At 36.9% G+C, this 24,347-nt stretch overlaps 2 protein-coding genes across 2 annotated transcripts in view; both read right to left on the minus strand.

Annotated features, from left to right (window-relative positions):
- LOC139138075 (interleukin-12 receptor subunit beta-2-like) overlaps nt 1–24,347 on the minus strand; it is a 277,102-nt gene that overhangs the window by 220,590 nt on the left and 32,165 nt on the right. The gene's annotated exons all lie outside the window — the stretch shown is intronic.
- LOC139139440 (uncharacterized) lies at nt 17,883–23,424 on the minus strand. The gene is made up of 6 exons (XM_070708355.1): nt 23,400–23,424; nt 22,820–23,005; nt 22,200–22,484; nt 20,916–21,263; nt 19,591–19,730; nt 17,883–18,917 (listed from the first exon to the last, which is right to left on the minus strand). Exons 1-6 carry the CDS (start codon nt 23,422–23,424, stop codon nt 17,883–17,885), a joined length of 2,019 nt encoding a protein of 672 aa, XP_070564456.1.

Genomic DNA, 24,347 nt, shown 5'->3' on the forward strand with positions numbered 1-24,347 from the left:
ATGGTTTATCAACTTCCTGCTATAGAGTTAGAGTTAATAAACTTTACCCGGCTATATTTAATGGGTAGCATGTTCTTTTTAGATACTGAGGCTACAGTTCAGTGCATGTTTCTATTACTATAATAGATATGCAGACGTTAATATTATTGGAATTATAGCTATTTATTAAGTAACAAGATTAAACTTCAGCTCCTGACTACTGCTCATACTAGTTTGCGCCTAGAAGTTGAAATATTTAAACTTTGCTCAAACTCTCCATTACTCCCTTTCGAAATCAAGAAATAACCCAGGGTCACAGTGCATGCTTTGGCACTAAGAAAACATTTACCCAAAATTTCCTAACACTTACTGACACTTAATGACCTCAACATGTTCACTTAAGGTAAAGGGCGACGAATTCGGACGCGCACACGCTTTAGAACGTTTCTGCGCAGATTTAACTCTGGCCTGTCGCAAATGGGTTACTTTGTAGCGGATGTATTTAACATTACCTGTCATTGTTGAAATTGCGCTTTTACGTAATTTTTGACCCAGTCTCTTAGAAATACCTGTGACCTATAACCTTGTCACATTTTGACCCCCTAGGAAGCTGGTTTTTATTCAATATGAGCGAAAAATTGACATTTCTCTCCCATTTACATTGCGCATACTACCCATTCACCTGGAGATATTGTAAAAAGTAGCGTGGTGACACCCTTTTATTAAAAGTGTAAACTAAATGGTACTATGTCAGGATTTTATTCGCCAATTTTGGTCGAAATGACACCATTCAAAGCGACAGGAAGAAAGTTTGAAAATTATGTAGTGATATAATTTCGATATCGTCATTTTGTAATCTATACTTATGTAAAAATTTCTTTACTAACATCATGACAACTATACATTCGATAGATATGGATCTTAAGGATGTACGATCGGAAAAATATAAGCGTACTGCGCCGATTTCCACGCAGAAATGTATCCATAGTAACCACGCGCGCATAGTGACGTTCCGAACGTTTTGCGTTGTACAAAATGTCGTCTGCAGGTAAAGGAAAATCGCGCCGAGAAAATGTTCAGCGTGCCCTCAAAACACGCTGGAAGGTACGAGAATTCAGCAAAGAGATAAAAAAATGCAACATGACCGTAGCCTGTACAGCGTAAGTCAGAAGTGTGACGTCTGATTCGCTATACAAGAGCAGGTCGTGGTTATAATTCCAATGATAGTGTCGCTAGTAGATCTACCGGAGAATGGAAGAATGGCCGTCGCATTGTCGATTTGAGTGAACTAGCCGAAATCTTTACACTTGTGTCAGTTGCGGGCTTGCCTTTACGATTGTCATCGTGTATTGGAGAAACGCCAAGTTCACGGCCTCGGCTCCTGGCTCGACGAAGTGTGTGACAACTTACTTAGCCTGCAGCGAAGTCAACCTAATCCCCACCGATAAGCGTGACGGCAATAAATATTACGTGATTTTTTTGTATGCTGTATTAATATATAGACTCTAAAAAGTAGAAGAACCTACATTTGTGTAAAGTCTTTGCTTTGTTCTGTCATTTCCCTCTCATTAAAGTTTACAGGTAGGCTTGAATCATGACCATGCCTGGACAAGGCCACTGCAGGCAGGCACTGCAGGTCAGCAGCATTTGAAGAGCGCCCTCGCGCGACGAACCCGGGAGAGCATGGTTTATCGCCAGAACCTGTAAATCCTAGTTAGATTTTGCAAAATTGTGAAAAATCGAGCTCGGTGACCTACTAAACAAAATGTGGTTTGGAAAATTCACAAAAAGAGCTATATTTGGCAAAGTTTGAGAAAATTGACATTAGTAGAAACTATCAATAATTAATAAATTACCCTCTCCCATTCCTAAAATTTGGGGTATATTTGTTGCAACTTTGGTTAAAAAATAAATATGATGATTTTTAACTCAATTTTAATGTAAGTAAAATCTTCAAAGTAGCTTAGGTTTATAATTTCTTTATTCTTTTACAGTGTAAACGTGAAAAATGCAATCATGATATAAATATGAAAATGATGACCTGTTTTATCGATTTTTTAGTGATTTTGTGAAAAACCGTGAATTTTTAATGTCATTTGTAAAAAAACAAGCGCGGTGACCCCATCTTTCTTAACAGTTTTGGACTATTCACATATGTAGGTATTCAAAAATCCCCATTTGAAAAAATTGACATTACTTTTACTTTTTCCGATCGTACATCCTTAAGTCTTGATATTTATTAAAATTAACTCATTTGCTAAGCTTTTTTAATTGCTTTCTTTAGTTTAAGTGAATTATATCATTTTTATTTATTTCTAACGACGCCATTTTAACGTCCGTTTCCATGGAAACGAGCGTGGTGACCCCATTTTTTATTTCATTTTTGCACTTGCACAACTTCCAAGAATATTTGTGCAAAGTTTCAAGAAAATGACACCACAACTTAATTTTGACGTAATTCGTAGTACTTCACCTTAATGGAGTATTTATATCATTCTAACAATGGTCATTTCGAAAAAAACAGCAAAATACTTACTTCTGATATAATATTGTGTAAAATACGATGTCATTGTCACTGTTGTTAGCAGGTGGATCCCAGGTCACAGTGCAATTCAAATTAAGGCAATCATATTCTACGTTTCTTGGCGCACCACCTATAAAAGAAACAAATACAAATATATTGAGATATACGGTACCTTTGTTGTGTTAAGACTGACAAATCCAAATTATTTGCAACATATAGGAGAGGACATTTTTACAAAACTGTTTTAGCAAAGTCTGTAAACCCCATACCAGTCACTCAAATGTATTTATGCGCTGTTTTAATTAAGAAAATTGCCTTTTAAACAGGTTTCCGTCTCTCCTTGGATGTGTGTTGTAATTTCTACAAAGAGTCTATTTTTCTTGTTTTGAGATCTAGCCTTTGTGATGCACATCTTTGGAGAACACAAATGCTCCAGTTATTCATAATATCCCATACTTAAGATTACATTTATTCAAAAAAAATGAATAAAAGGAAACCATCATTTGCTCCGTATTTGCAACAAGTTATACACAAATACAACTTAGAGTACCAAATCACTCTGCTAAAAGACAAGTAAGAGACACATCGTTGTAACTGAATTTAAATATTACCAATGATAAATAATGATTGACAACTGTGCTTTTACACCTTTCTGACAAACAATGTGAACTTTCTTTCCGTCTACCAAAAAAAAACCAATTTAAATTACAAAATCAATAACTCTTGCGTTATTTCTTTACAAGAGTCACTTTATAGCTATACTTGTTCTCTTCCTAGTTATTTTTGAGTATATTTATAGTATGTCTAAGAGGAAATTTGAAAATAATCCTTTCAGCTCCAGCCTGTTCAACTATGACATAATTAATAACAGAATCAATAACCCAATGAATCGCTCAGTTAATCACTTAATTAATTAATTAATTCATCCATCTATCCATTCATTTATTCATTCATTCATTCATTCACCGAGCGATTTATTTGTTGACTGATTTCTCAATTAATTAATCGATTCATTTTCCATCCTTTCAAATATTCAATCATTCATGCCTTCATTAGTTCGTTCGTTTGTTCGTTCGTTTGTTCATGCATTTATGCATTCATTCGCTCATCAATTATTTTTGGGAAGGTTAAATACTGACAGCTACATTGTACTACATTTATAATAATATAATGTATCAGTAGGTGGCTGAGTGACGACAGTTCCAGCAGTGAGCGATGCATCCTGGGTAATAGTATATAAGCATACGCTTACTTCAGGCTGTGATGTAGCCCTTTTGGCGGGAAACAATATAAATGTGGTTGTCTTTGATTGGTTAGAGATGAATCACGTCGGAAAGAATCAGAAATATGTGTAAAAACAGGATAATAGGATTCGAAGGAGCTGACAAGCTGGGAATCTGTCTTTATTGTCGACGATTTAAGAAGTAGCTATCTCTGCAAACATTTCTCAACATAGTCATGGATACTTTACCATAGCTACAGAACTGAAGGCTAGGTACAGTAACATGAAGAACCTACACGGTTGTAGTGTTGATCTTATCAGCACATCGAAGTTGTTTTGATACAGAAGACTAGAGGACTGGTATAGATCGTACCGAATAAAGAGAAATCATTGAAATATCATCCTTGAAAGCTTCATAATTTGGATCAGCGAAAATGCAACGGTAGCCGCCATTTCAACCTGCAACCCCCCCCCCCCCCCAACAACAACAACGCATGCCCAAGAGTTCCTGCACCTTTACGAATGTCTGAAGCCTTTAAAAATAGCGGACTCTTTGAAACATCATCCTTGAAGGCTTAATAATTTGGATCAGCAAAAATGAAAGGGTGACCTCCACACCCCCCATGCATGCCCAAAAGTTCCTGCACCTTCAGGAATGTCTGAAGTCTTTAAAAATTGCGACTCTTACCCAGTTCCTGTATAAAAGAATTGTTTTTTTTAAATCAACGGCAAAAGATTTTTGCATGACTGACCGTAGTAAGTGCTTATGGGACAACATAATGATAGCAATACAGCAATTACTTACAGTAACAAATGAACAAAGTACGGTTCATCCTTGCCCTTAAACGTATTTGTTTACTGTGTGGTCTCACTCATGTGTTACTTCAAAGACGCTGAAAATTTGCTATCCCTTAGTATATATCTTTCTTTCACACTCAATGATAATTAAATGATTATTACCTTTAACCAGATCCGATGCAAGAATGCAAATTGCAAGAAACAGACCCAACTTCGTCAAACGAATTCCAGCCATGTCAGACACGCTTTAGTAGCATGTTAGTTCGGGATCCTGTCTCAATGGCATCCCTGATCAATACTACTGAAAGCAAAACTGCCTACGAAGTGTGTATTTAACAAGTTCACAATTCATGTGAGTCCAACCCACTATCAGTGTCAGGATGAGGGCGCCGCTTTGAGTCCTTGGCTGCAAAACGTAACCATTGGAAGCCACAGCTGATAGCTGCAGTGCAATGAGTTATACTCGGATCAGGACAAATGAATCAAGACTATTTTGACTTATAAAAAGATATTGAGTTTTCAAATTGATTTACAGAATTGTGTTCTTTAAGCGGGTGGCCATGTAAAATAGTAGAAATATTGATGAAAAGAGGATTAACAAGGATTATTTTCAATAAAAGACAACGAATACCAAAGCAGTAGTCCCACATTCGAGCGACCTAATTGCCATGGTAATATTGAATTAACTTTATAAGTATGCGCAATGCGTCGGTCGAACTTCCCACATTGCCAGATAACCTCTCCAGTGTTTCTGTTGTACCCATGTGTCAATAACAAGTTCTTCATTGTCACAGTAGTGTTCAGCTAAGTTCAGCTTGCTTGTGGCCAGTTGCAGGTGAATGACCGAAGGGATCATTGAGTCCCGTTTCTCTGCATGTGCGCATGCAAGAGTGTTCACATTAAAAGTTCGCATATGCCAAGCTCAATATAACTCATAGAAGACGGCGTGGGACCATATTGCGGTCGTCTCCGTGAAAGCTTTCAACACAGAAGGTAGCATTACTGAAATGACTTTATTTCACACAATCACTGACTTGAACCAAACCTACACTCCACTGTACTTCTGTGAGAAGCGAAACTTTATCATCATGGACCATCTGACAACGTATTTGTACTGTAGTGAAATGTTATTGTTATTGAAAGACAGTTTACAGATCTCTGTTCCCCTACTGACAAGTAAACATCACGATTATTTCCTCATTCCTCATGATTAACGATGGGTAGATTTTCTTCTGCATCTACAAGATATGGTTTCCACATCTTGTTGGCCAGTGACATATTTGCATCACCTTTCTCTTTCTCGCACCTTCTTTACTTCTTATTTTGCACGAGATATGTGTACGTCGCTGCAAGAAGTGTCATGAAAGGTGTTAACTTTATCGACTATCCTAAAATAAATGTCTCTTGGAATTTTCAGACAGCGTTTGAATAAAAGTCACAGCTGCGAATCAATTACCTGTAAAATATACAGAACTTAAATGCGCATCCAGCTGAGGTACAGCGGCCATGGCATTGTATGGCAAAAACCGTTTGGCGGTTGTTACATAGATATGACGACATTATGGAGATATGACGACGTTGTGGCCAATACGACACTTTAGTTACTCAAATGATTAGCGACAGCATTCCAAACTTTCACTTATTACGGTCATCATATACGGTATCACTGCATACAATTTAGACAATTTTGGGACCAATCCTGACGGGTGTAGCATGCTAGCAGGGTACACTTACTCATTCCGTACATCTGGTACCACCACTGACTATTAATGGTTCAAGATGGTCTACTTAACTTTGCTTGAATGGAAGTGATTATTGGACCAGTTTTAATGTCACGTTACATAGTCGTCAGAATTTCGCATATGCCGTAATGTTAAAAAAAAAAAAAGAAAATGGCAAGACACCCTTACAATTTGACTACCTGCTAGACACTACTCCAAAAAATCATAGAAACTATCAATTATTCTGTGCTAGCTTGAGGTAATTTAATTTGTCTCTTCAACACTGTTGTAAAGCCAAGGAGATCAGACAGCATGTTGCTTTTAACATCTCTGAAAAAGTCATCTGTGCGAACTCTTACTACTCAAGTAAATATTTAATGATCCCTGACAGTTCCCGATACTTGTTATTTGAATTTATGATGTAGGCAAATACTCCCCACTCGAAAGTGACAAGAAATCCAGTGTAAGATAAGCTGACAAATTCTAGTCTCAAAAGAAGAATGGAAGCGCAAGCAGTAGGATTGATAGCCATGTTGCGTGCGGTCGCTTAGCCATCAAGCAGTTATAAACATGGTAGACATAACCAACATTCAACTCAGAAATTTTAGCAAATGGTATGTTATGCTCACTGCTGTAAAACTTAGGGAAGATATTAAACTTATGTTGTCGCTTGTGAAGAGCTGAAGTTTTAGTGCAGAATGTGACACGTGGTAATCTGACATTAACGACCGTTAATCTTGGCTTTACTCTCGCCGAGGTCATAAATAAACGTTAATCGTCAGGGCGGTGTCTGTTGTTTCAATTATATTATCAGCGAACGACACAAAACTCAAAATTTACTGAAATTTTCAACGCAAAAGACAACGGGGCTCTAGAACTTGTGCAATACGCGATGCACTATCACAAGGGATGTAAAATTTTGCAAATCTACAGATATTTTTGGAAAAAAGTGTCCAAACTTGGCCAACAAGTGCTTCATCTTTTTAGTGATTGATTCTGATCTTTCTACAAATCATAATTTACGTTTTAGCTGTAAATATACGATGTTAATATTATCATTCATATTAACGGACGTGTACACAAACCATTACTGTGTATTTGTGATCAGTCACATGGTTCAGGTCGACCAATTAAAATGCGACGGATAGGGCATGGAAATATAATTCTTAATATGACTTATAGTGATTCATCTTTGTTAATCCTAGCAATACCGTTTTTAATAAAGCTTCTGAACCTGTCATTAAAAAGATAACAGGAAAAACCAAGCTGTACAGTAGAATGAAAAATGTAAAGTATGGTTTCAGAGAAGTCTTTGTTTGCCTTTAAGGAGGAGTAGCGGTAATTTATTGCGATACAACCTCTCTTTTGTTCTATAATATCAACCACAGTGTCTTGTACTCTCTTAATCTTTCCACCCCATTTTACTTGGTAGAAGTCCACCATGACGCTTGTTGAAAAAGGCTGCATATGTGATTTTCATTACAACACCCTATATATATGTATGCTATGTCGACCAACTGAAATCTGGGCATATCGGCCGTTGATATACAGATTAAAAATCATGAAAAACTTCAAATGATTAACCCACCGTCACATTTGTCAACAAAGTTACCAGCGTTTAATGATGTACTTGTCCGCAAGCAATTTGCAGGCTGGTCTAAGGGTAAACTTTGTTTTATTCTGTTGCTCAGTGAGTAGCTTTGAATAGCCAAAGTGGGCAGGCAAGAAGGAGGTGATTCAGTCGCTTTCAATGTGTGCTAAGAGAGGGCAGTTGAGATCTATGAAACGGAGATGAGGCCAAAGTAGAGTTTTTCAGTTGGGAGATGTGAAAGGTGATAACTACAAGGTTTGAATGGATTTATCTCTTAGGCGAGTTTCAAGACCTTTCCTTTCACCCATTTTTTTATGGTTAAAATATATTTGAAATTTATATTTACAAGTAAAAACACGTTAACACGATAAGCTATATGAAATTGCACTCTATGTTTAGATTACGTCAGAGGGTTTCACCATTGTGAACTGATGTTACAGATATTGTGGATTTTATGATAGAGGTTTCAACTACAATTATGAGATTGGAAGTTGAAAAGTTTTCAATGACAAAATCTGGCGTGACCGGATGTATCACATCCGTTTGCACACGTTACAATTGTAAAATTAAATGCTTAAGTTTCATGTCTGTAAATTTGTTAATTTTATAACAAACATTCAACCAAACATGGGTGATGCAAAGCCATTTGAACTTGAGAGCGGTTTCTTGATTAACTCAAGTAACGTTACTGGTGTGTTAAGGGGTAGACCCACCTTCCTTGAGTGATTTTGGTCATTTTTGTTTTATGGTAAATTTTGAATCTGCCTGATATGGCTTTGAGTGGACGATAAGTTTGAAACCATAACATACTTGGAAATGAGTTAAATTTTAACAAAAATGAACATTGTAGGCCAGTTCGCGTGCCGTGTTTTTCTTGTGTCTTAACGGTTTCCAGATTAGTCAATGCTATCTCAAGAGCGTAAGTAGATTACGCTAATTCTGTCCGGAGGAGTGCGCATGCGTCAGTCTTCTTCCAGCTGCCGGCAGGAAATATGTCGTGGCTACTGAACACGCTGAAGGTAGCCGTCGATTGCAAAAGCATGGTCCACAAAAGCGAAATATCAAGCATATGGCCGGGAATGAGAGAACAGTTAAAATTGTCAGAGTTACAGTCAGGCTTAAAACTCCAGTTTCCGATGCGTTGAAAAGGTGTAAACTGGAAATGGTCGCAAGCGAGGAATGTAACGCAGAACGCTTACTCATTCAACACTAAACTGAGCTTCGAACAAAAAGTGGTGATACATCTTGCGCACAACAGAGAGGCTGCTCATTGTAGTTTACGTAATTTTTACCTCGTTTTCCTATAACACGTATTTAATAGAACTGTTCCCGTACAAAACAAATAACGGCCGAAAATCCAAATAGTAGGTCTTTGTCTTTACATGTTTGCTAAATAAAGTCCAGCATTCAAAATTAGTCATGATCGCCGCCGAAAACCAAAACGTACATTTGTGTCCGCTAACAAATGACGTGGACTCAATGAAAAGTATAGTCTGACATTCAAAACTGACCCCGCCCCAATCAAACTAGGCTACTCCGAAAATCCAAAAATTACGTCTTTTTCTGATAACAGTTTACATGTTTGTCTGCACCTTATGAAGGCCGACATTCAAAATTAATCCCGCTCCAAACTAATTGCCACTGATGATAAAAATGTCAGATGATTTTTTAACATCTGCAAATTGTTACCGCCCAGTGAAGTCCGGCAACCAAAATTGTTACTGCTACGTTACGCCACCGTCCCTCCGGTGGTTACGGTTTACAAAGCATGCAATGAAGATTACGTTCTGTACGTCACCACAAGTTTTCTATCTTTTTTGTGAAAATGGTTGCGACGTCTTTTTGTTTCGACAGTTGGGCGAGCAACATTCCTCTCAGTAGAAATTAGAAATATGCAAATAGTTCGAAATTTTATAACGAGAAAATCGTGCCGGTGTCTGCTCTGCCCGGTTTGGAAACGTGAGCTTAGCGCTTATTGTTTTGTAAATTCTATGCGGACACAGAGGGAACGTGATCGGAGGGAACGTGATGCGAGTATTGCACGTACAGTTTTGAATGATGCCGTGATTTACAATGTAAACTCAATGTTGACCCAGCATTTGTTTTTCAATCTGTACCGGAGCTAATCATAGAGCATATATAATTTGTCTCGATCAACTGAACTTTTATTGGCGGACTTGCTCATGAAGTGAGTCGAAGTCCAGGGTCGAAATCAATCTCGATTGAAAAGTATGCGATATTTCACAGCACAAATTCATGTCGGTATAGCTTTAAAATCATTGCGATTGAATTGTTATTAGGTAATTATAAACTTATGCAATAAATTTAAAGAAGCCAAAATTGAAAATAAGAGAATAATTTCCATGAACTTGAAAAAAATTAAACAACCATGAACGTGCTTTTTTCGAATCAGCAACTACTTTTTCCTGTGGATAAACTCAATCACGCTGAAAAACAGCGTGCTGCTGGCCTGTCTATCGTCGCTATTATAGTCAACGGATAGTCGCCACCGGAGAACGACGAATGCTCGTTTCCACACATCAGCCAACGCGATATTCAACTGTTTGATTGAAATTCACGCATTTCATTACTGTACAAAATTCGACCGTCGCGATTTTAGAATGACGCATTCAGTTTAATATCAGCGTGGTCACAGATTCACATCTGTTTGAGGTACTCGCCTCCATGGCACTCGCGAAGCCAAAACAAGTCGCTTTTAGAATTGTTCAAGTTTCGTGTCAGAATCGATTTATCTTTCTATTAGGAAATCGTTTTAGATACCAGATATTGTCAGGTGTTATATATAGTTTAGCCTAACGTTAGCTAATTTCAGTGGCCTGACAAAAAATAGCAAAAAATAGCTTGCAGATTTCATCATTATTTTATTTGATAAATAAGATAACCCCTAGAAACTTGTGTACCAAATATCAAAGATATCAGACAAGCAGTTTCTGAGAAACACAATTCTGACCGAAAATGGCAAAAGTTGCCCCCACAATACAAAATTGCTGATTTTATCATAATTTTAACATATCACATTTAATTCATCTGAAAGAATCTGTGCACCAAATATTAAAGCTGTCAGACAAGCAATTTTGGTGAAATAATTTTTTTAACCAAAAATGACAAAAATTGCCTTAAAAATACAAATTTGCATATTTCTGCACAATTTGAACAAATCTGAAAAAGATCATCCCTAGGGACCTGTGTACCAAATATCAAAGCTATCTGACCTGCAGTTTTGAAGAAGAAGATTTTTAAAGATTTTTTGACCAAAAATGACAAATATTGCCTTAAAAATACAAATATGCAAATTTCACCACGATTTGAATAAATCTGACTGAAGTCACCCTAAGTAAACTGCATATAAAATTTCAAAGCAATCAGACATGCGGTTTCAGAGAAGAAGATTTTTTTACCAAAAACAGCATAAAATGCCCCAAAAATACAAATATGCAAATTTCACCATGGTTTGAACAAACTTAAGTGAGGTCACCCCAAGTGAACTGCATATCAAATTTCAAAGCAATCGGACTTGTGGTTTCAGAGAAGAAGGCAATTGTTGACGGACGACGACGACGACGACGGACGACGGACGACGGACGACGGACGACGACGGACGACGACGGAAAATCAGCCTATTTGATAAGCTCCGCGTCGCTGACAGCGGAGCTAAAAAAGTAAATGCGACGCAGACTTTGAATGCGGAGATATATGTGAGAGAAAAAACATTAAATGCGACGCAGACTTTGAATGCGGAGACATAAAATTATGTGAGAGAAAAACAATTGAATGCGACGCAGACTTTGAATGCGGAGACATATGTGAGAGAAAAAAAATTGAATGCGACGCAGACTTTGAATGCGGAGACATATGTGAGAGAAAAAAAATTGAATGCGACGCAGACTTTGAATGCGGAGACATATGTGAGAGAAAAAAAATTGAATGCGACGCAGACTTTGAATGCGGAGACATATGTGAGAGAAAAAACATTGAATGCGACGCAGACTTTGAATGCGGAGACATAAAATTATGTGAGAGAAAAACAATTGAATGCGACGCAGATTTTAAATGCGGAGAACAGGTAGTTTTGGGCCACCGTAGAGAAGTGTTCGTGGTGATGAACTTGACAAGTGTGGTGCTCTGCTACCCAATGTCGACTCCATGGGCCATGTTGTGCAGGAGTAAATGGGTGAACTTTTGGTCTTCGGTTCAGTTTTAGGGGAGTTTCCGGCCGCAATGAATAAAATTACAACTGGCTGCAATGAATGAATTAAAATAGTGGGAATCGTCCTTGAATTGCAAGGGCTGTGGGGTAGGTGTTTTCTCACAGGCCAAGTGTTGGTTTCCCAGGTGGTCTGGGGAGGGGCAGTGTGCATACTCATTGAGGTTTAGCTGTGGGGACATGACATCTTACACAACCTGTGTTGAAGTTCTGTGCCACAGTTGGGTTTCGTTCTGGTGGCCCCACCCTGTGGTTGGATAAGGTATGCCCCTTACAATAGGGGCACGCAGCACACCAAGTACTGTTGCTTAGCGAATAGTAAGTCCTTTTGTCTGCAGAATAAATGCAAAAAAGCATGCAAATTTGGCGATCAGGTTAGAAAGGGCAAGAGGAGTCTTATTCTCGTGTCAACCCTCAATTGCATAATTTGCAAAGCAGAACTACATTTAAGTAAACAGTTGAGATTGCACTCTGTAACAGTGTAAAGGAAGTATCATCTCAATTATGATGAACCCAATTATTATTATTATTATTATTATATTATTATTATTATTATTATTATTATTGTTTCTTTGATCACAATCAAATAAAATATGCTGTCACATTGACATTTGGCTGATGATATTGTGCAAATGTTCTGTTTACTCTTGACAAGTCATTCTACTGAGCAGTAAATTTCTAGAATCCATTATGGCTCACACTGTCGTGATGGCAATCTTCAGAGCAACTGTTATGCTTCAAGGCTTTGTTTAGAAATATATTGAGTATGTGTGATATATTTTTGAGGTCATATATTTTTGGCAATCTTGGAACAGTAAATTTCATTCTCAGGAATCTCTGATGGTACAAACCATAGAGAGAATTATGCTTTATTTCTAGTATTGTGAGCAGCACTATGTATGGATCAACACCCATGGACTGCTGGAAAGGCTAAGTGAAAACTTGAAAACCATGACAATATTTTCAAATCATATTCAGATGTTTGAAGTTTGCCAAGAGTCTATATGTCACAGATATCTAGCGTTTCAATATCGAAAGAATCATTTAGACTCGTACGCTATTTCTTGATGCATTTTTACTAAAATTCAGACATATGTAAAATGAACTACAGAAAAGCTCAATTGATAAAATACTAAGATTACAGTCTAGTGCATGCATAGTTCAGTACAAATCTACAGTATTAAAGAAGAAGAAATTGTGAGGATAAATGGCAGTCAACTTTTTTACTTAAAAAATATGAGGAACAAGAAATAAACTTAAAAGTCTTGTGGAAACACTATGAAAGCTCCAAATTAAGTGTTCTCTGATCATTTTTAATTCATTTATTACAATGAATCATTGTTAATGAAGCAAAAAAACCGTTTCTTTCACTATCACTTATAATGCAACAGGTTTCGCTATACCGATTTAAACAAAGAGTAAACCTATGGAAAAAAACACTTCTGTACTGGCATTGAAAATGTCATAGTCTATGCTGATTTATTAAAACTTCATATGATGCAAAATGAATCAATAAATTTTAATGAATATGATGTATTAATAAAAGTAAAAATAAAATTCTCCGACTATGTTCAATGGCGTAACTCATCCCAATTTTGGCAAATCATTTCTGTCATCAGGTGACTTGAACAAGCAAGTCCTGCAACTTCAATCAAGGTAAATCTCCATATCGGCAATACAACTCGGTTTTGTTGAGAATGAACACTGCAGCAACATTTTACTTATTGATTCATTGATTTGAATGTTACACCCTCAAACAAAGCTCACATTTCCTGGGATACAAAAGGTTCATGTCAAATCTAATTCTATAGAATATATAACTATATTAACATAGCCCTATTAATATTCGTAAAATTATGAGTTAGTGAAAGTCTCACAAAATTCCATTACGTATCTGATAACTAACAAATACTGAGTTCAGTTCTGGGCAGCAATCAGCTGAAACTAGATTACGTAAAACTTACACACTTGATGATACACCATTGGTATTTATTTATATAGGGACTCTTCTTCATATATGGATGATTAGATTGTACTCACCTAACCAAGCCATGCAGACCAGATGATGAGGTAGAGAGAAAGTTCGCATCAAACAATATTCATGTTGTAGTGATTGAAATCATACATAGTAGTGATTACAATACTTATGTTAATAATGTATGATGCACTGAATGTATGCACAAAGTTTGTTTAGAAATAAAACATTTGGACAAAACAAATTCTAAGTTACTTTTTGAATCATATGTAGTAGACAGAGTAGTAGCTGTTGATTTGTTTACATGTAGTATCGATCAAAGTCACAATGAAATCTCAATGCCGTCAGGAAATTATTACAGAAATTGTGAAGGAACAATCGATTATGAAAAACTGTTGCAGAGTTAAATAAAAAGGACAAAAAATGTATCTGGGAAAGTTAAAACACCTGAAAAAGAATATCTCCCGACTTTCGCTTTCAACTTTTCAAACGTTACAATGAAATATCGTACAGAACATAGATGCAATCATTTGTATCTATAGACAGGCACATAGACAGACACATATGATTTCCCACCTTTACGGTATTAGTTGCACTTGTTGTATACTCATGAAGAAAAAGAAGTTAAGGTGGTAATGTGCCTCGAAACTGAAAGACTAAAACTTTTGCTCAAACTTTCATTCAGGAATCTTTCAACCATTCCCCTTCAAAATCAAGAATGAAATCGGGGGTCATAATGCAACTTTTGTTACTGGAGAACCAAATTTACCGATATTTGAAATTCAAAATGGTCGCAATCCCTGTGTTAAGTCTATGGAGGAAAATACATTTTTTTAATTCTCGAAAAGCTAACACAGTCCCAAGAGCTTCAAAATGAGCCACTATACGTCGTAGATCAGAAAAGAATTGTAAAACTTTAAGAGTCTGCGTAGCTGTCCCCGACGCACGTTCTACCTTAACTTAAAGTATATCAAAATATGAAAAACAAGAATTACTATCGTCGATCATTCCTGCAAGTATAACTGTGTTGTCATTTGTATTATCAAGACATCATCAACAGCATAACCAGCTTTTAAGAGACAATTTGCTTGTTCAAAACAAATATGTGAACAGAAAAGCATGTCGGTGATAATTGTCAGTAAATATACAAAAGAGTTGCGGGGTCTTTTCAGAAGAGGTCATAAAATTGTTGCACAGTGCAAAATTGATTGAAATCTTTCTTTAAAAATCTCACCGATGGCACGGTAGTTATTTCAGCCACACATGTAGGTGGCAAAGAATACCTAAACAGCGTAATACCAGTTGACAGGAACAAACAGCTCATTTGAAAATATCTTTTTTAAAGAAATATTTGATAAATTTGTCAATTTACTCATTTAATATACCACTACCACTATATATAATTAAACTTGTACCAATACACAGCTCTTTCAGCTTAACTGTAAACTGTCCAATTGCATGTTCATCACACACATTTTCTTCTTAAATACACACATAATGGTTCAATAAGCCAGAAATTGAAGTTGCTGACTCATTTCAATCAGAGTTCAATGTTGTCCATGTCGGTAGGCTATTGCCTTTCTGTTTACTTAAAAGAGGTTACTGGCACCATGTGATCTTGCAATTAGCAATTTGTCTCTGCCCACACCAGAACTCCTTGGTATGTTTTTCAGACAAATTAGGAATGTCTTTCCTAAGACAAGGAAGATGTTTGTGTTTTTCTAATCGAATTCGAAAACAATTTGAAAAAATTTAACGAATTGAGAAAAAAACATTTTGATTAAAATGACTAAGGTTGGCTTAAAAACAAAAAGTTGCAAACATGTACTTCATCACACCTTGAACAAATCTAAAAAAGTTATCCCTGGCATCATAGACAAACAAAAAAGTTTGAGCGTACTCCATGACACATCTACATACCATATATAAAGTTTGTAGGTACTTTAATTCTCAAGAACATCTTCACACATATATACATACAGACTGACATCAGACGGCACACAAATATCCATACTTATAAGCTTCTATAAAAGTAGTCTCTAGTAGCTCATAAAATTCACATCATAACAATCATTTGCACACAGCAGACATTTATAGTAAGTAGACTGGAGGATCAGGGGCCCTCCCTGTGCTTCCATGACTCTTACGGGGTTACAGGAGACGTAGGAAAAAGCCACAGTGACAGATCTTCCCGTCTTATGCGAATGTGATTTTCCGAATTGCTAAAGTGCATAAACTGATAACATATATGGAATGTTTATTTATGGAATATAACATGAAGAATGTATTCATTGAATGCCTGTTCAAGATGTTTTGTTGTATTGAATGAAAGGAATCAAAAGTACGACAATGTTGGGCAAAAACAACTCACTGAACGAAAATTTTATAATGTACGTCGAGCCATGTTCCTATGTAATGCCATGGGCAAAAATGCCCTAACATTTGTGTAATAATTTACCATATCACGCCCAGGCACACTTTGTGAAAAATACGGGCAAGTGTTTGCACTTTCGAACAAGCTTTATTCTGGTTACTACTTGCATTGCTATCAGCAAATTTCCCCTCAAGGAAGCACAAGATTCAAACGGCTCCCCCTTCTGTCATTCTGACAGAATTGGGCGACAGTGAAGTTAACTAAATCGGGTGATAGCGATAATTTCTGCATCTGATCTGAAAGTTAACTCAATATAAATCAGATTGAGTGCGATCATGCCATAGAACGATAAGCCAAGCCCGCAGTTACTTGTCGTCTACAAGTCCGTTCTGCACCTATAGAGGTAAAGTGTGTATATACACGCCTGTGGTTTGACGTTTATCTACACACTTCTATATGGGCTGCATAGTCGCAGAGATGACTTGTAACAAACAAGTAACCATGGTTTTACAGGTAAACAAGTGATGTCGTTATGTTTATCAAAGTGTAATGGAATGTGGCCTTCCTTTGTAGACAAAATTTACAAAAGTGGTAGTAAATGTTTTATATGGCATATATTTCTATCTCCAAATTTTTGCACAATATTTTTAACAGCATAGTTGTCATTCCTTAATGTACATGGTGTATCTTGTATCATGTATACCAAAATTTCCAATTGAGACAAAACGTTTTTGATCAAAAATGACAAAAGTTGCCTTTAAAAATACAAATTTGCATACACATACTTCCTCACACTTTGAACAAATCTAAGGAAAGTTATCACTGGCAACCTTTATACCTGCATAGTCATCATTCCATAAGGTATATGATAAAACCTTAATGGCCCTGTAACAGGTTTGTGAGCCTCAATCGTATGGCATAAAGGCCCTTTGCATACTCAGGCCCTTCTGCTGTACAACCTCAGTTTGCAAAATCCAAATATCAGGGCCATAAAGATTATCATTACTTTGAAAATTTAATGTTTAGTAAGAGGAATTCACAAACTAACTTTGAAAGTCATCAGACAAGTGACTTAATGCAAGATTTGAGAAGAATGAATGGATGCCTACATGAATACATAAATTGTGTATGTATGTCTCTACATATCATTTATATACCGGTATGCATGCATACAATGGTACATTCAAACAAACATGTATGCATCAGTGTATGCATGTGCATATTTGAAATGTCACTGTTGTGAAAATAACTGACCTCTGGATCTGAATGAATGGGAAATGTTTATATATACAGTTGATGCCAATCAATAAATTGTTCATCACCCTATTTTGGCAAATATTATACATCAAAAATACATTTTTAAAAATTTGCTTTCAGGGTAATACAATAAAATAGATAATGCCAGTCAAGTGTTTTCCTGTATTCGTGGTTTAAATCTGGCTAATCACTGCTGTAGATATGCTGGCATTCTGATTAATTGACTGTGTTCACATAATGTTGATTTGTGCCACCGTTTACATACAAAGGGGCACTGTTGGAATCATGCGATGAAGATTGTGAAGTGTCTACAGCATTGCTGGTTATATATCCAGGATTGTCCAAAAGCACTGGGGTTGCAGGATTGTCAGAGTCTCCATTTGAAGTCGGAATATCGCCTTCTGTTACATGCTGTACCGGTGACATATCAATCTTCCCTTTTCCATTGCTTGGAACAAGTCCTGCATCGTTAGCAATCGTATCATTGTGGTCTGTAATGTCATCTTCTGACAAGACTCCGTGAACATTCATAACTATGATGTCAGTCAGAGGCACAATCTCGTTAAGTCCCTTTATGGATTCATTCTTTCTTGCACGAGATGACACTCCATCAATTGATATCTCATTGTCTGGACCACTCTTGGAAACTTCAAGGGGCAGAAGTCCTGACAGTGTCAATGGAGTCATCAACGCATCCGGACTTGAATCATTGTAACTGATACCAGAGTCAAAGCTCATCAGACGACTAGCATTTTGGTTATTTGGTAAGCTGTTGTTGCCTTGGCCAAACTCAACCATATGTAAGTAATCCGACATGCTTTCCTTTCCGTTGCTGATTGAACGCTCCTCTGCAAGAGGGAGGCTGCCAGCTGTTCCACTGTAACCTGGTGACCCGGCTATACTGCCTGAATCAGGGCTTTTAAGTGCCAGCAAGCCTTCCGCGGGATCCTGATGATTCATGTAACGCCTGGGATTGTGAATTCTGAGAGGGTGCTTCTTATGAAAGTTCTGAAATTGTAACGGGAACACTTCATCTTCATCTTCATCGATTGGTGCATCTGGGTTAGTTTGTCTGATGAGATGGGTGGCTGATGTTGCGGATGTGTCACTGTGGCCACCACTGCTCTGTCGCTGGTATCTGGCAATTGGCCCATCACCATTTTGATGAACCTTTTGATTCTGAAGGACATCATAGACCTCTCTGGCCTCAAAAAATTCAACCTTCTCTGTGGGTGATTCAGGCGGGGTAACCTTAAAAGACAAAGGAATAAGATTTTAAGCATAACGTGTTTAGATGCTTTTGGAAAAGAATCATTTCAAAACAAAATTGTAGTAGAGGAAAAATAGTGTCAAGGTCGCTGCACTCACATTTGATCAGATCTGGAAGGTTAAAATAAAGGAAATACAAACTACCGGTATGTGCTAGTGTTTGGCTGTTTCTTAGAACCATGGTTTCTATAAACCATGATAAACAATCTGACAGTAGTATATATGCCAAACCGCCTTCTACTTATTTAACAAGGATAGCAGTGTCATTGCCGAAGGGGTGACGTCCAACAAAAACCTCATTTGGTTTTCAGAGCCCTGAAATATTATGTACATATATGTTCAAATGTCGTTGCTGCATAATCAGTCAGAGAAAGTGAACATTATCAAGAGTGGTTCTTTCTCCACTTTTCTCAGATACAGTGAAATGTATTCTACGCGTATACAACCACAACAACATGACAACACATGTACGCTACCAGTTCAAATTGCAAACGTTGACAGGCTTGATATTGGAAAAAGTTACGATTTCACTACACCAGCAAAGGCTGAAACTCTTGTTTTTACACTAAGTGGTGCTGTCCATAGCAAACTTTGCTAGCTCAGGGCTTTTGAAAAGAAGCTTTATTTACTGTTAAATAAATAATATAACTCCTACCGAAGTTGGTAGTTTAGCATCAGGAATTGGAAGAGCGTACTCTGACTTCTTGTACTTTGTGTGGCAATATATTACGAGAACAAGCATGATGATCACTAGTATCGTACCAACTATGATCATAGCCACTATCAAGGCAATGTCTGAAATGGAAAAAAAGGAAAAAACATGAAAATATGTTCAGGTGAACTATGACAATGATCATATTTTAAAAGACTCTAAATACTACTATGAATAGATGCTGTCTGACGCAAATGTTAAAGAGGTCAATTAGTAAGGTCATTGTCAATAACATTAAAACATTAACTAAAACTAGTATATATTTTCAGTCAAATTATCAAGCTGGTCTTAAAAATTACATGAACTACAGAAACGTGATGTCTGATGTCAGTGAAGTTTGGTAAAACTGGAAACGAGGCCACAAATCAGAGAATTCAAGTGACTAAACATTTATGAGAAAAAATCTCAAAAACTTAGTCAGGTATGACACTGAAGAATATATTGTATAGCTGATGGCAGTTTACAGCCAGTTCTCCTGAATTTAAGAGACTAAACTTTTCCAGGAATCAATCAGCAATGTGAGTGGGAGTGTTTCCAAGGTCATGGCAAAATATTGTGTAAGACTATTACAAGCGGAACACACACTTCCCCCTGACCCTTCATTTTGGGATAAGTTGAATTCATTTGCTCAACATTGGTGGTAGACAGAAATCTTGGAAGGCTTTGATTTGTGACTAATAAAAAAAATAAAAATAAAAGTTTTCAAGAGGAAAATAGATTTGTACTGCTTTTTGAGGTTGAAAGCAGCGACACATATCATTTTAGCTTATTAAACCAAAGCAGAGATAAGGGAGCTGCAATTCCTGTTGATATTTTCTTTGTTAGTTCATCATTGATTTTCAACCGATTTTTGAACGATTGAAAAACATGTATCAAACGGAATGTATTTTCTGTTGTAATATTAAGAGTTTGGGAAGGGAGATGAAAGCTAGAGATGGAAAAATTGACAAGCCATTTTAACTAAGGAAAGGAATGTTTGAAGAAGATAATATTTACCAAAATTGATAATTCATTAAATAAATATCCACACTGCTGAAATATTGACTGATGAGTAAGAAAGCTGGTATGAAAATATTACAGGAAGATTTCTGAGAAAGTGAAAGATGTTTCTTCAATTTGGAACAAGTGATGAAGTTCATGAGCTCAGAAATATGAACTTTTAATGAGTAATGAGTTCAGAGACTGTTAGTGAAAAAAATCAGGGTTGACACAAAGAATAATTGAGAATGGCTCAAGTCAAACTTGAGAGTTTGTCATGACCAACTTACCTGGCATAAAGTGACACAGAGGTACTGGCTGTGATGGCTCACTCATGTCACTGATCAACATTTTGCCATCATGGGAATTAACAGCTTTGGTAGCAAAGACAAACTCTTCATCATCTTCAAAATCAGCACAATCCACTGAAATTCGGAAACTGTTCCCAGTTGTCTGTTGGTCAGTAGTTCTTTGGTTCTTATATTTTTTATAGTCGCCATGGTCATTGCTGCCTTTATAAAAGACAACATATTTCAAATGTTCAACAGGCCCGTTGGGTATCGAAGGCGCGTTCGGGGTAACAACAACTTCACGAGATGACTGCAATTCCACACTTGGAGGATTTGGTTTTCCAGGAACTGCAAAAGACAAATTATCAACAACTTTGTCAAGAACATGTACTGACATTTATTACATGGCCTAGAATGTTTACCAGATTTCAAGAACTGGTGTTATTGCCTCGAACTAGAGCATTTATAAATTTTTGCTGAAAATTCACTGGAAAGACAATTATTTTGCAATTCAAACACTGGTTGCCTTAACTTTACCAATGGTTGAAATTCAGAATGGCCACTGTATCCTGCTTTAATTCTCTGTGGAAAAAGAACAATCTTGCATTTCCACAAAAGAAAGGCGGTGGAAACATTCTTTACTCCAAAGGCTTATGGGTCGACGCAAGCAGATAATGAGAAAAATAATGCAAAAATGTGAGTATCCTAAAAACCAGTGCCCTGGCAATGAAGCACTACAACATCATTTAGGGAACTTTTACAAATACTGAAGGATTTATCAAACCAATGCTGTCTATGATCAAACCTACTGTTTCTGTCTTAATTATTGTGTATCTGACAGATATATTGCATTTGCTTAGATCATGAAGAGTTTCTTTCAAGCAAGGTACACCGATAAATGTCACACACCAGAATGCTACATGTGTTTGTTTGACCTGATTGTCAGTAATTTACTCATATTAGGCAAAGGCAGAATTACACCAATTCTGCCGTGTCTAAATTATAATATGTATGTTCCAACTTCTGGACAAAAAGTATCACATTTGCCATATGTGAGGTAAAAGGTGGATTGCTATTTTATCAGTCATTAGGCGAACAAAAGCGTAAAAAACCAATTTGATGTCATCTTTTCATTCAAATTACAACATCACATGTTCCAATGTGCCAAGGATATTTTCCAGGAAAGTCAGACTATGCATGACCTGTCATTCCCTTGAGAACTACAGACATTAGTCTTATTAAAGGAGAAAATATTTATTTATGAAGAATATCACAGGAACTCACCTCCAATCAGGGTCTTTGCATATATCTCAGAGGAAAAATCACCACACGGAGCAGTCACTGCACTGGTGCATGCTTGAACTTTGATGGTGTAGTTTGTATAACCAAGCAACTCCTTAAGAACTATCCTGGTCTGGTCGCTTGAATAAGACCCATAATGGTTGTCACTCTTGTAGTTCACTCTGTACTCTTTGATGATACCACTGAGTCGCCATGGCTCTTGCCATTCTAGACCAACCTCAGTTGAACTCTGAGAAGTTACAAACACTTCCAAAGGTGCACTTGGAGCTGAAAAGAAATTTTATCTCCATAGAGTATATTCTGTATATACACAAGTTATCGCATCATCATACCTAACATGAGCAACTGCAAACTACTGCAAAAAGTGGGCAGTTTGGCCTAATTTAATACTTTTTAATCAAATGGCTTAAATATTACCATATCACAGAGGATCTCCCGCAGTATTTTAACCAATAATGTGAACACTACCACATGTATAACATGAGAGTGTCCTGTTAAACAGTCAAAAAGTTTGATACAGCTCAAATTATCATTTATCCCAGATTGTCAAACTCTTCCCACTGTTTATACCGGGTACAGTACTCATCAGTAGAAATACTCACTTCCTTGTGCAGTTTTGTTCCACGTCATTGTACTGTTTGGACCAGGTACTCCTACACCAGTGTACGCTGCCAACCATACTATGTATGGAGTAAATGGTTTCAGATTTTCTAGCTGTGTTGTAACCTCAGCTGATACTAGCCGTGTTGTAACCACAGCTGATACATTCTGAGTCTCTGTGCCGTTGTCTGTGGAGATATAGAAAAACCCTTCCATAATTCATGCCCTTATTTCACAGACTTGTTGAAGCCATAGAAATGATTCACAAATGGCTTTTTCAAAAATCATTTATTATATACGACTGTGTAATGTGAATCTCAAAGAAAAGTCTTCCTGATATACACAAGTTCTAGGCCCCTGCTCATCCTCAGGATAACATAACGTTACAATGGTCCTCTTTCATAATCGGGATAAAAGTTTGGTAAAGTTGAAATATATTTTAAGTTACAGAAAAACATGAAGATGAAAAACTGAATTCTCTCTCCTAGGGTGGTCAAAAATTTAGTTTGTTAAATAACCCTGAAAAAAGCTGAAAATGAGTCCCTGTTTCCGTGCATTCATATAAAGGGAGATAATCATTACCTCTACAGGACACTGATGTGGACATGTTCTCAGCTTCACAGAAGTGCAGAATATAGCCTCTTATGATACCATTTCTGTCATCCAAGCACGGTGGCTGCCAGGTTACTTAAAGACTTGATAGCTCCTTATCCACTGGCATGACTTGAATGTGTTTTGGTGGGCCCGATGGAACTAAAACAAAGTGCAATTGGAGAAGTGATTGTAAATTTTAGATTTTCAGTGATTTCCAGCAATTCACCATTGATGAATCGTGGAAGAGAAGATAAATTGATTGAGAATTATGTTAAGAATTGAGCAAACTCATTGCAGCATGATAACTTTCACAATATACAAAAAAAATAAAATGTCGATATTTTCATTGCATTTCAAACTGTATACTTTTTGGTGTAACTTTCTTACCGAAATTTACTATCGTCTTTCAACAAGAACATTTACTTTGAGTTTGCCTGAGAATTGAAACGAGAATATTGGCGTACAGGGCTCGAAATTAACTTTTTTCCCTGGTAGTCCACTTGGGCTACCATTTTCTAAAGTCGGTAGCCAAGTGACAATGGCTGGTAGCCCATGCAAATTTTAGTTTAGGGATATTGTTCTTCATTAACTAGACAAGAACAAGCAATTTTTCAAGATTCTGCCCATGAAGTGAATTTTCTAGCCATCTGATGTGAATACTTACACACCTAGTACCAAAAGGAAACAGGTATAAAGCCACCCCCTTCCCCATCCCCCCAAAAAAATCTGGTCCGTGACATTCAAAAGTGAGGTGGCTACGCGGTTTCCTTTTTTCCCCTTTTTTCAACTATGCAGGTTTTGCACTGTTGATGCAACAGTTATTGTCTTTTATCACTGGCTGCATAATACGTCCATTTTCTGTTTAGCATTTTTGGACATGCAAACAGCGATATCAAAGATAGCTGTACTGATCAGTATGTAACTTCAAAAATGCCA

Source organism: Ptychodera flava, chromosome 8, assembly GCF_041260155.1.
Source record: "Ptychodera flava strain L36383 chromosome 8, AS_Pfla_20210202, whole genome shotgun sequence".
Taxonomy (NCBI): Eukaryota; Metazoa; Hemichordata; class Enteropneusta; family Ptychoderidae; genus Ptychodera; species Ptychodera flava.